We start from the raw sequence: 12,235 nt of genomic DNA, 5'->3' as shown, positions 1-12,235 counted from the left end.
AACCGATTTTGAGAAATTCCTCATAACACACAAAGGTACCAAGGGGGTGATATCGCAGCTTTATAGCTTTTTGTTGTTCTCTACCCCACGGGACCCCCCATCTTCCAAAGTACAATGGGGGAAGGACTTAGGCACCCCCATAACGGAAAAAAGATGGACCAAGATTTGTAGGCAGGCACACCGTTCCACAACTGCACCCCACTACCGCCACCAGGCCCTGAAGTTGATACACAGATGGCACTACCCCCCACAGAGGATAGCCAGAATGAGAAAAGGTTATGACCCCCACTGCTGGAAATGCCACATTGAAAAGGGGGATTATGTCCATATGTGGTGGAAGTGCCAGGTGGCACAGACCAACTGGAGTGAGGTCCTGTCGTGGATAAGAGGAGTGGACGGAATGGTGAGAACTCTGTCCCCCTGGCTGGTGTTGTTCGGCATTGAGGTTGAGGGGGGCCCCAAGGTGAAACTCGACCATATGTTGCAGGTCATGCTAGTCGCGGCTAGATGATGCTGGGCCCAAAAATGGAAACCACCCGACCTCCTGGGGAGGGGGAGTGGGTAGCGAAAACACGGGCAATCTATGATATGGAGTATCTTACCCACCTGATCGATGAATCCAAATCTAACATCGAGGCCCTATGGCTGCCATTTTTTGATAAATATGGGAAAATAGCCTGAGGCATAAGTAATCAGCTCAGACGGTCCTCTCGATGGGAACAATACTATCGGGGCGACCCCCTTGGAGTGGGAAGAGATCGATTGTTACAGGAAATGTGACTTTTATATGTTGGACCTTGTTTTTTGAGCACCGTCTTTCTTTCGGAAGCAACCCTATGCTCGCATTGCATCTTCAGATGATGTGCTGGACCCTGTTATTGTTATCGACCATTAAACTATGGCATGGGATGGGGGGAGAGGGGGGCGGGTGTTGTGGAAAAGTTGTGACCTCACTTTGATATATACCAATGTTTGCATTATTTTTTGAATTATGTCATAATTGTAAAACTCCAATAAAACCAAATTTTCAACAAAAAAAGGGGACATTGTGTCGGTGCAAAGAAATGCACATTGCTTCCTATTGCAAAACATAAGAACTCTTATAGTGGAAACATGTCATTAATAATATGACTAACTACCATAAGCACGACTTACCACTACTAAGCACAGAGCACTCGTCATGTGTAATATTAAGCACGAGCACAATAGTCTTATTGTGTAATATTAAAAATAAGCATAGAAATAAGCCGACGCATTTCAAATTTATAATATTACAAACATAAATGGGCACACAAACAAGCGGAACAGTGTGTGTGTTTGTTTGTTTGTTTGTTTGTTTGTTTGGTTTTTTTTTTTGTTGGTGGTGTTAACCCCCTGTTGTCCACAGTAGCTCCTGATCCCCAGGTGATGTCCTATCCAGATGCTATATTTAGCTCTTCCTGCTAATCAACTCTGTATTATGATCACGGCGTGTGCTGTTCTGGTTAAAAGGTGTAACGAACTAAGAAACAAGGCTAGACTTTCAAGTAAATGTTGACCCAAATATTTGAAATTAATATGTGAAAGTAGTGATGGAATCATAATATTTTTGCCCAACAAATGTAATTGTACTTGCTCTATATCAGAATGTAATAATGACATAGATAGGTTCCAAACAAGTCATTGGTAGGTGATGGGAGCAACCCAAGATTGCACAGAGATCATATATATGAGCCCAAAATGGACTGGTGGTCCTAAACTGTCTACGGCTGTATACCGGATAGATGGGACATATAAATGCTGTAGACACCTAAAATATGTAGAGTGTACCTTTAATGCAGACCTTCATAAACCGCAGATAACAGGAACTAACCCACAGAGCCACAGTGAATGGTATTCTGGTGCATTTATTCTACAAGCTCAATATATATATATATATATATATATCACACTATAGGCTTACATTAACATTGACCCTGTCCAAGCATTCAATTTCTTGAAATAGTAATATTTGTGTGTTTTCTGTTTACAGATGACTTTTTAGATATCATAGAGCGAGCTGTCAAAGTCGGGGTGCAAAAGGTAGTGTATTCTATATACGTTTGCATTTTCAAGTTCAAATCCATTGGCTAGTGATAATTGACTCTTGGCAAGTAAGACATGCCGTGCTTTGAATTGAGGGAGCAAGTGATATGTTCTGCTTAGCTAGTAGCTGCAATTTAAAATGTGTATTTATTTCCACGTTATATTCAAGCTATGCATATATATATATAAAAACGCAAAAATGCCTTATCAATCCCCCAGGTAGGCCCATTGTTACTCTATGTGGCTCATTATTGGAACATATAGCCCAATTCATTGATGAAACATTGATCAAATTTGTCACGGGATTACCTTCCTACCTGAGGGATACTAAGGATTTTCTACAACACGTTACTAACGCACCCTGGGAGGAAGGTTTACTTTTGGCCACTTTAGATGTAGTTTCTTTGTACACATCTATTAGTCACACCATTGGTATATCTGCATGTAAACACTTATTGGACACTCGTTCCTTAAACTACCTTGGACACAGCACTATGATCTTGGATATGCTCTCATTCTGTCTACACAACAATGTTTTTCTTTTTGAAGGCCATTTCTATCGGCAAGTAAGGGGGACTGCGATGGGGAGCACCTTTGCACCATCCTATGCTAATCTCACAATGGGGTGGTGGGAGGCTACTTTCCTTTCTGACCTATTACTATCTTTCTTTCCGACACAGATTATTTCTTGGTGGCGGTATATCGACGATGTTTTTATCATTTGGAAGGGCACGGAAAGGGATTGGCTTTCATTTGTCAAAAGTATCAACAATAACCAGGCCAATCTCAGTTTTACTGAATGCCACAGCCGTACTAAAATTGTCTATCTGGATGTGACCGTTATGATGGATGACTCAGGTATCAGTACGGCATTACATAAGAAACCTACCAATACTGGTTTACCACTCCATGCCAATAGTTGTCATCCTACACCTTGCAAAAAATCCATCCCTTATGGGGAATTTATTCGATATCGTCGCAATTGCTCTAACATCGCCTGTTTTGACTATTATTGTGCACAGGCAGCCATGGATTTTTTGAAGCAAGGTTACCAAAAAAGAACGATTGAAACGACATATATTCGAGCTCGTGGCATGTCTAGAGATGACTTGATTTATGATACTGGTCCCAAAATTGTGTCAAATGATGATCCTAGACTCATCATTACATTTGATACTTCGTCCAATGACATTCGTAAAATCGTGGCAAGACATTGGCATGTTCTCACCCTTGATGCTGACTTGAAGCCCATTTTGGGCAACCGTCCAACTATGACTTATAAACGTGCTCCTTCTTTAAGGGACAAACTTGTGTCTAGTTTTCTACCTCCTATGGGCAAGATCCAGCGTTCCAATACATGGCTTCCAGCCTCTCATACAGGATTCACTAAGTGCATGAAATGTAAAGCATGTGCCTATGCCACTGTTAAGAAATTCTTCCTGCATCCTATCACACAGATCCAGCAGATGATACGTCATTCTATTAATTGTGACACCAATTTCGTTGTTTATGTACTTTCGTGCCCTTGTGGGCGTTGGTATGTGGGCAGTACTACCTGTAAACTAAAACTCAGAATTCTGCAACATCTGAGAGCCATTAAGAATTCTTATCCGACATATCCCATGGCTAAACATTTTAAATCTGAACATAACAATGATGTTAACATGTTAACATTTTTTGCTGTGGCACATGTACCCCCTCATCCGAGGGGCGGTGATCGTATTTTGACGCTGAGACAACTCGAGACCAGATTTATTTTGGATCTTGACACTAAAGGTCACAATGTAGACGAGGAATTGTATACCTTTTTGGGTACCTAATCTTGTGCCCACATGTATTTATCATTATTGCTTTTTCCTGCCATTTATGCTCTGTTTTCCGTTGTTGGGGTCTTTTTGTTTTCCTGGTTTAACACTTATGTATTTCTGTATTCCTGCTTCACTTTCGTTGGTTTGTTCGCAGGTATTGACTGATCTATTTTTGTTTTTGCACTTATGATTATTATTCTGTCTTACCTGCCTGTCTTAGCTGATTATTTTGCAATAGGGGGAGCGCTCTCTCAACTATGTCTTGTTTATTTTGGGGACCTATATGTAGCTTTTTGTTCTAGTTATTTGTGTCATTCCCTTCACTTCCTGACATTGTTTTACTATTCTTCAATGTTTTGAAATTACTGTTCTATTCTACTGTGTGCTCTGGATCTGTTATGTTGCGTTTCTGCCTTCGGCTTTAGATACTCTGACATCATGGTTTGCACTTGCACTTTGATGACTTAGCTGCTATTTTTTTGCAATTTTGCACAGTCTATCAGGTTGATGCACTTGCACTTTATTACATCCTCCATTTTGAGGTTGGACAGGCGCACTGTTGCCTTGCTGCTCTATTTTGCTGATTTGCACTGTATAATCGGCATCTGATGATTTAGCTGCTATTTTTGCTGTTTGCACACATTATCTTGCCGGCTGTATTACCTTGCTGCTATTTTTTAACATTTAGGTCCAGTTCTACTGTTTTTTAACCTGATTTTATATCTAATCTTGGTTGACTAGTTTTATTGCTATTGTATTGTATTTTCTATTTAAGTGTTGGGAATGACTTGTTAGTTCATTAGGCTGACTATGTATTTACATGGGGTGATTTTTAATGTTGGTTCATTTATTTTGAGTCTGGCTCATTAGATCTTCCATGCTATGCGGTCATTACACTGCTACTCTATGTACTGTGCATTGATATCTAGCAAAGTCCCCATGCATGTATTGATACATGTTTGGGGGCCTTTTCCCTAATTTGGAGACTGTGGTGTAACATACTATAATTTTACACCTTGGTCAGTTTCAGTTTATCTCCACTGATCACTGACAATAGCATTTGCAAAGCACTGTGCTCTAATTCTTTAGTTTTAGCATATATACACACTCCCTTCCAACATGGCCGCCCCTGTTCCCTTTTAGTTGGTAGCAGTCGTTGCCATCGACATAGTTGAGGGACTGTTGTTGATGGTGTATTTACCACTGTCCAACCCTCTCCCCCTCACGTGATGAAGCGCTCAGTATAGCGCGAAACGCGTTGTTTGCAGGCTGCTACACGTAGGTGTCCTGTTGTTGTTCTGTCTTCTGTGTGCTGCTCTGTGTCGTGCATTTGTTCTATGCACGATGCTTTTGTTTTTAAATTTGATAAAACATTAAAGACATCAGTAATTCTTATACTGTGTCTGTTGTTTTTTCCAAACCTTTATTTGAACCTGGCATCTGTTTTTGTGCCTGTGGGAGTGCGATTCGTTTTTTCCTCCCTTTTTGTTATATATATATATATATATATATATATATATATATATATATATATATACACATACACACATTGACCGAATACGATTTGTATACAAACTTAAAAAATTAAATGTTTGGTACTGGTTTAATAATCAAATGTATTAATGGACAAATTGAAGAAATATTGTATTTTATAAAGATCCTAGGCAGCTGTAAATCACAATAAGGGTTTACTTATTCTTCTATATAAAACAAAATATGCAAGAAATGTAACCGCAATACACATTTTCTCTTTTATGCACTGAGCACTTTATAAACCAGTGTTGCACTGTAAACAAAACCAATTCCAAAATGGCTGAATGTATTCACTAAAGAAAGTCATAGAACCTTAGTAAGGTAGAAAGTGAAAATGGACAACACACAAAAAACTTGATGGAATCATAGAGTTTCGCATGTACTTGTATTTAATGGCTTTGTGCAAACTGTTTTTGTGAATGTGATCAAGCAGCAGGAGCGCTGCGAAACGCGTTGTACTGTGACAAATCTGTCTCTTTTTGATGCCTAATAAAACTGGATAAGTGAACGAACTCGCTGTTGTTTGATGCCCTGATTTCCAGTACTGGCTTACGACCGCAACTTGAGAGTGCCGTCCTCCTCTGGAAGAAGTGAAACCACTTCTTATTTTTTATAAATATATGAAAAAACATTGTTAAGGGGACGTTATGGTTAAGTTGCACTAATAAAAACTTATGAAATTCAATGGAAAAACTTTGTTAAAGGGACGTTATGGTTACAAGTAAAACCGAAAAAGCAACTATAACTCGCAGCACCATTGTGCACTGCTAAGACTAACACCCAGGACATCAAAGATGACATCACAAATGTCATTGATGACATCACATATCTGGGCCACTTGTTTTTGTTCACTGACATATATAGGCCAGGTGGTTTTGTTCACCGACAGTCAGAATATTAAAATTGAAAAAGGTGCTATATATCTAGACGTTTACCTTGTCCTATGTTCTTTAAGTACTTTCCTTAGGGTTTGATCTCAGCTCATGGTGCACATACATGGGGAAATGAGCAGGCCTCAAACACACAATTCATTTGTATACATGAAGATAAACTTTAATGTCATTAACATGTTCTGATGATGCTGTTTCTTTCTTCCTTACTTTACTTTCCCTGTATGTGCCTCTGATTTGTATGTGCCTTTGATTTGTATGCATTGTGGTATTCATATGTATATGTATTTTTTGTACCAGCACAAGTGTTGCAAGTCTTGAATTGTTAGCTAGTTATTACATGTCATTACTCAAAACTCTGATTGTAGTATCCAAAATTACAAGATTATAAATAGTGTACTTATATGGTGCATGCTGCAGTCATTGCCTATGTTTATATATGATTAGGTTTCTGTATTAACAACAACACTCCAATACAATGATTCTAGATGAGTACATTCTTTAATAGAGTAAGTAGTTCACAATAGGTCTCCCAATCACCCCTAACATCTTGTTACCAACAAAATAAACACAACTCCTTGTAGGGACTTTTCATCAAAATGTATTTCACATGGGATGTCATCAGTGATGTCATCTTTGATGTCCTGGGTGTTAGTCTTAGTAGTGCACGGTGGTGGTGCGAGTTGCTTAGCTTACCATAACTGGCGAATTTCAGGGGGTTTTCGGTTTTACTTGTAACTATAATGTCCCTTTAACAAAGTTTTTTTCAGTGAATTTCAAAGGTTTTTATTAGTGCAACTTAACCATAACATCCCCTTAACAAAGTTTTTTCTTTGAATTTCATAGGTTTTTATTAGTCCAACTTAACCATAACGTCCCTTTAACAAAATGTTTTCAGTGAATTTCATGGGTTTTTACCATTGTGTGCTATTTTCCTAAAACATACTAATATCATACTTACCCAATATTGCAATATTTGTGTCCAATTTACAAAGTGTCACCATTTCCCACCTTCACATAACCATACGCTGGCGCACTGCATGATGACGTGTCCGAGAACCCGTCCACACTTCACGATAAGATCCGTGCTTCGCGGACAGTTGGGAACTGCATTTTTTACTGATCTAGGAACTTTCAACTTCAAAATTTCCCTTGAACAGCTCCAACACCTATTCCTACGCATTATCCATTAACAATCTAGTACACAGTACATACTTTTAGCAAAACTGCTTTTTATCTTAAAATGGCGTCAGCTAATGCCATCCCTCCTCCCCAAGAGCCACCACCACTGCTGTAATCAAGGCATATGATAAACGCTGCCCCATACCTTAGAAATAACACACGCGCAACATTTTCCCCTGTCCACCTACCCCTCCATATTAGTGTTTTTGGTGCTTCTTCCCTCATTTCCTCCCCACCTTTTGTTCTTAGCTCACCTGCCAAAAAAAAAATAGATCCAAAAACAATAAAAGAAATGTTCCTTTAGGAACCACCTTTCACAGTTAAAAAATAGAACTTAAAAAACTTAGAGTCCATCTGCTTTATATTTCTCAGTAAAGTACATAGACTCAATAAGATTTTCCAACATTTCCATTTGCATTTTGTGTTATGCTAATGGGAATATTGTGGCGTTCATCCTCCGTTCCAGGGACTGGAACAGTGGATAGCGGCCCGGCAGCCCAAGTTATCAACCCAAGCGAAGCGAGGGTGGATAATGAGATCTCTGGACCATTACCCCCCCATGCCAGCCCCTGTAATGGGGGATGAAGGCCATTAGCACCCTAGCTTCCCAAAGCAGGGTCCTGGGGTGCAAGAAAAGGATTTTTCTTCCTAGATAATCCTTTCTAGGGAAAAGGGAAATCCTTTTCCCAAGATGAACACCATGGAAAGGGAAGGCAGGGTTCCATACAGGGCCCCTCTTCGCTTTCCATGGAAGCCTGTAGAGGCGAAAAGAGAACCCTATGACCTTATTACCACAAGCACATTTTTCTTCCCTTTCAAATCTATCCCAATTTTGAATAACTTTACCACAAAGCCAGTCCGATGTACACATGGCCACTTTAACCCCATGTGTTGTCCCTCGTGGTCATGGCCAGTAGCCAGATTGTCCGGATCATGACCTTATTCCATGACCCGGACAATCTGGCCACTGCCCATGGCCACAAGCTGTACCTCAGTCACCAAAGGTATATCACTATTTATTGTACCTACATTATGACACTTGCCATAAAATAAAACACAGGCACATTTGTAAAGCCATGCTTTCAGGCCCTTGTCAATGCTCCGTACACAAGTTTGCTGGAAATCCACCCATGTGTTATTTTTTCAAAAGTGTCAAATGTATGGGCATACAATCACCATATAACCTAGCATCCACTTGACAAAATCACTTCAGACTTTTACGAAAACATTTATATTTAGATCTTTACGGGGTGATTCATGGAATCATTGTGCGCCGAAATTTGTGGCGTAAGCGTGAAAAACGCAGCGCACGTGTGTGCCGTTTCCCGATTCATGGAAGGCACTGCACCTGGTTTCCCAATTCATGGAAGGCACTGTGCCTGGTTTACCTGGGACCTGTGCCGAATCCATGCGTGGCTCACACGTCACTGCGACATCCTGAAAGCTGTGCTGGAGTCGCCCAGTGAAGGCACACAACATCCAGTGCACACTCCCAAAAGTGGGGCGGAACACCTGGAATGGGGAACAACACACGAAAATGTGGGCTTAACGGGGTAAGTTCAGCAGCAAAATCCCTGCAAAGCCCACATGCACGCTAACAACACATATTCCTGAAATTGACCAGGGCACACCCGCACACGCCAAAAAACGCACAAAGCTGGAAACACGTCAGCCACGCGAAAGCAGGCGGAAGCGCCCCCACGCTGAGCGTGGAGAGCGGTCGCCGGTGGCCTGAGGGGATCAGCAGGCCTGGGAAGCCCTGCCTGGGCCTCCGTGAGTGTTTTGTTGTGTTTTTTTTTATAAAAAAAAAAGTAGAATTGTTGTTCGCGCTCCTAGCGCGGTGTTTGTTGCCTGCTCCTGCTCCCCCCTCCCACTTCCTGGTCTTCCTCTCCCTCCCCGCCTCCCTGCCCGCCCACCCCCCCTCTGATTGGTTGTGTGCCTGCCTCCCCTCTGGCCTACTCGACGGCCGTTCCCCACGCTCGCTTCTTTTCCCCAGCTGAGCGTGGAGAGCGGTCGCCGGTGGCCTGAGGGGATCAGCAGGCCTGGGAAGCCCTGCCTGGGCCTCCGTGAGTGTTTTGTTGTGTTTTTTTTATAAAAAAAAAAGTAGAATTGTTGTTCGCGCTCCTAGCGCGGTGTTTGTTGCCTGCTCCTGCTCCCCCCTCCCACTTCCTGGTCTTCCTCTCCCTCCCCGCCTCCCTGCCCGCCCACCCCCCCTCTGATTGGTTGTGTGCCTGCCTCCCCTCTGGCCTACTCGGCGGCCGTTCCCCACGCTCGCTTCTTTTCCCCAGCTGAGCGTGGAGAGCGGTCGCCGGTGGCCTGAGGGGATCAGCAGGCCTGGGAAGCCCTGCCTGGGCCTCCGTGAGTGTTTTGTTGTGTTTTTTTTTTATAAAAAAAAAAGTAGAATTGTTGTTCGCGCTCCTAGCGCGGTGTTTGTTGCCTGCTCCTGCTCCCCCCTCCCACTTCCTGGTCTTCCTCTCCCTCCCCGCCTCCCTGCCCGCCCACCCCCCCTCTGATTGGTTGTGTGCCTGCCTCCCCTCTGGCCTACTCGACGGCCGTTCCCCACGCTTGCTTCTTTTCCCCAGCTGAGCGTGGAGAGCGGTCGCCGGTGGCCTGAGGGGATCAGCAGGCCTGGGAAGCCCTGCCTGGGCCTCCGTGAGTGTTTTGTTGTGTTTTTTTTATAAAAAAAAAAGTAGAATTGTTGTTCGCGCTCCTAGCGCGGTGTTTGTTGCCTGCTCCTGCTCCCCCCTCCCACTTCCTGGTCTTCCTCTCCCTCCCCGCCTCCCTGCCCGCCCCCCCAACCCCCCGCCACCCCCTCTCCCTCTGCCTATAACCTCCCCCCTCCTGGGCAGCCCTCTGCCCGGCAGCCCCCGCGGCTAAGGGCCCCAGGCCAAGGGCGACTCCTACAGTGCGGCTCCCTGTGTGTCTGCAGGTGTCCGCAGGGGACGCCAGGCGCCAGTTCCACCTGTTCTCCGTTCCCCGGCCCACCCCTCCTTCTCCTGGTTACATCCACATGGGGCCTTGCCTCACTGTATTCACAGTTTTGGTATACTAGGGTGCTTTTTCTCCCCTCGCAGGATTCTCAAACTTAGGTGGCCCGGTACCTAATACGCATTACTGTTTGCTCTGATTTGTGGTATACTAGGGTGCTTTTTCTCCCCTCGCAGGATTCTCAAACTTAGGTGGCCCGGTACCTAATACGCATTACTGTTTGCTCTGATTTGTGGTATACTAGGGTGCTGCTCTAATTGTGGTAACTTGTGCTTGCCGCTCACTTCCTGTCTGCGTGCTCTCGTTTCGTCTGTCCCCCCCCCCACCTCCCTCCCTCCTTACTCCATGGTGCTCTCCGTCTCGCCTATCTTCTCTAACTGCTTCTCCATTGACTATCCTGCTTTCCTCACTAAATCTGGTAGGAAAAAGTTTAAAAAGGACATCCTGGTCTCCAACCCAGGCCTGCCTATCGCTGACACCTACACTAATGCCTGCTCTAAGGAAACTCTCACTGACATCCTCTTTTTCGTGCCTTCGCCTGACCTATGGACCCTTCATATGGTCTCTGTGCTCTCTCCTTTCTCCTCCTCTCCCATTAATGGTGGCACCCGTTGGGATGTCCTCTTGGCCCCCTTCCACTCCTCTAAGGCCATCATTAATGTCTACGCTAACGGGACCGTCTTGGTCCAAGGCCCTCAGGCCAACCTTCACCTCTTCGATAGACGCTTCCCACACCTCATCAACTTCCTCTCCTCTCCTGCTGTCCCCCCTCCTCTATCCTTGGCTACCTTGCCTCTACCCTCCCTCCCTGCCCCCTCTCGTGCTCCTTCTTCACCTCGTGCTCGTGCTCCTTCTTCTTCACCTCCTTCTTCAATACCTCCGCAGGGCGTACCTCTGATCTGTACCCCTCCCCGGAAGTTCTTCAAGGATGGCAGCCTTCTCCACATTGCCACACTAAACACTCGCTCTGCCATCAAGCACTCCTCCAATATCTGTCACCTTCTTGAGGAACTGGACCTCGACGTCCTTTGTCTCACTGAGACATGGTTCACAGCCAGCTCTGCCACCAGCTTTGACACACTCCTACCTGACGGTTACAAGATCCTCTCCGTGCCCAGGCCCAACCGTGCAGGGGGTGGTGTTGCCCTTATCTTCCCTGAGTGGATTCCTGCCACTGTCACTCCTACGCAGACCTACTCCTCTTTTGAATGCCTTGTCTGCCGACTCTCTCTCTCTCCTAGCCATTCCCTTACCGTGGCTACTATCTATCGGCCACCTGGTCAAATTTCCTCCTTCCTCTCTGAGTGGGCTGACCTCTCCTCCGCACTCCTGTCCTCAACCACTCAACTCCTCTTTCTTGGCGACTTTAACATCCACCTTGATGCCTCCAGTCCCCCCACTGGTCTCTTTCGTGACCTCTGCGACTCTCTCTCACTCTCTATTCTCCCATCTGGGCCTACTCACTCTGCTGGGCACACTCTTGATGCTCTGATCTCTTCTGACCTTCCCCTCTCCGTCCCTCTCTCCACTCCTCTCTCCTGGAGTGATCACTTTCTCCTATCCTCCCACCTCACCCTGCCTACCCCACAGGTAAAGCCACCCTCATCACTGCCACCCACCTTCTCGGTCATCCGACCCATGAAGCGTGTGTCAGTTGAGGCTTTCGCTGCTACCTTGTCGCCCCCCCTGCCCCTTCGGCTGACTCCCACCCTGACACAGCCCTCTCCATGCTCCACTCTGCTATATCTGTTACTCTTGATATCCTTGCCC

The 12,235-nt window shown here is 44.6% G+C and overlaps 1 protein-coding gene across 1 annotated transcript in view; it reads left to right on the top strand.

The window, feature by feature from the left end:
• The window catches only part of TATDN1 (TatD DNase domain containing 1), a 463,190-nt gene that overhangs the window by 125,533 nt on the left and 325,422 nt on the right, over positions 1 to 12,235 (top strand). Inside the window, exon 3 of the mRNA XM_069621594.1 lies at positions 2,012 to 2,061. Coding sequence (XP_069477695.1) covers positions 2,012 to 2,061 — 50 coding nt within the window. The remainder of the gene's footprint in view (positions 1 to 2,011; positions 2,062 to 12,235) is intronic.

Source organism: Ambystoma mexicanum, chromosome 5q (assembly GCF_040938575.1).
Source record: "Ambystoma mexicanum isolate Mex_15411 chromosome 5q, UKY_AmexF1_1, whole genome shotgun sequence".
NCBI lineage: Eukaryota > Metazoa > Chordata > Amphibia > Caudata > Ambystomatidae > Ambystoma > Ambystoma mexicanum.
The sequence above is the reverse complement of the archived record's forward strand: the minus strand, read 5'-3'. Positions and strand labels throughout refer to the sequence as shown.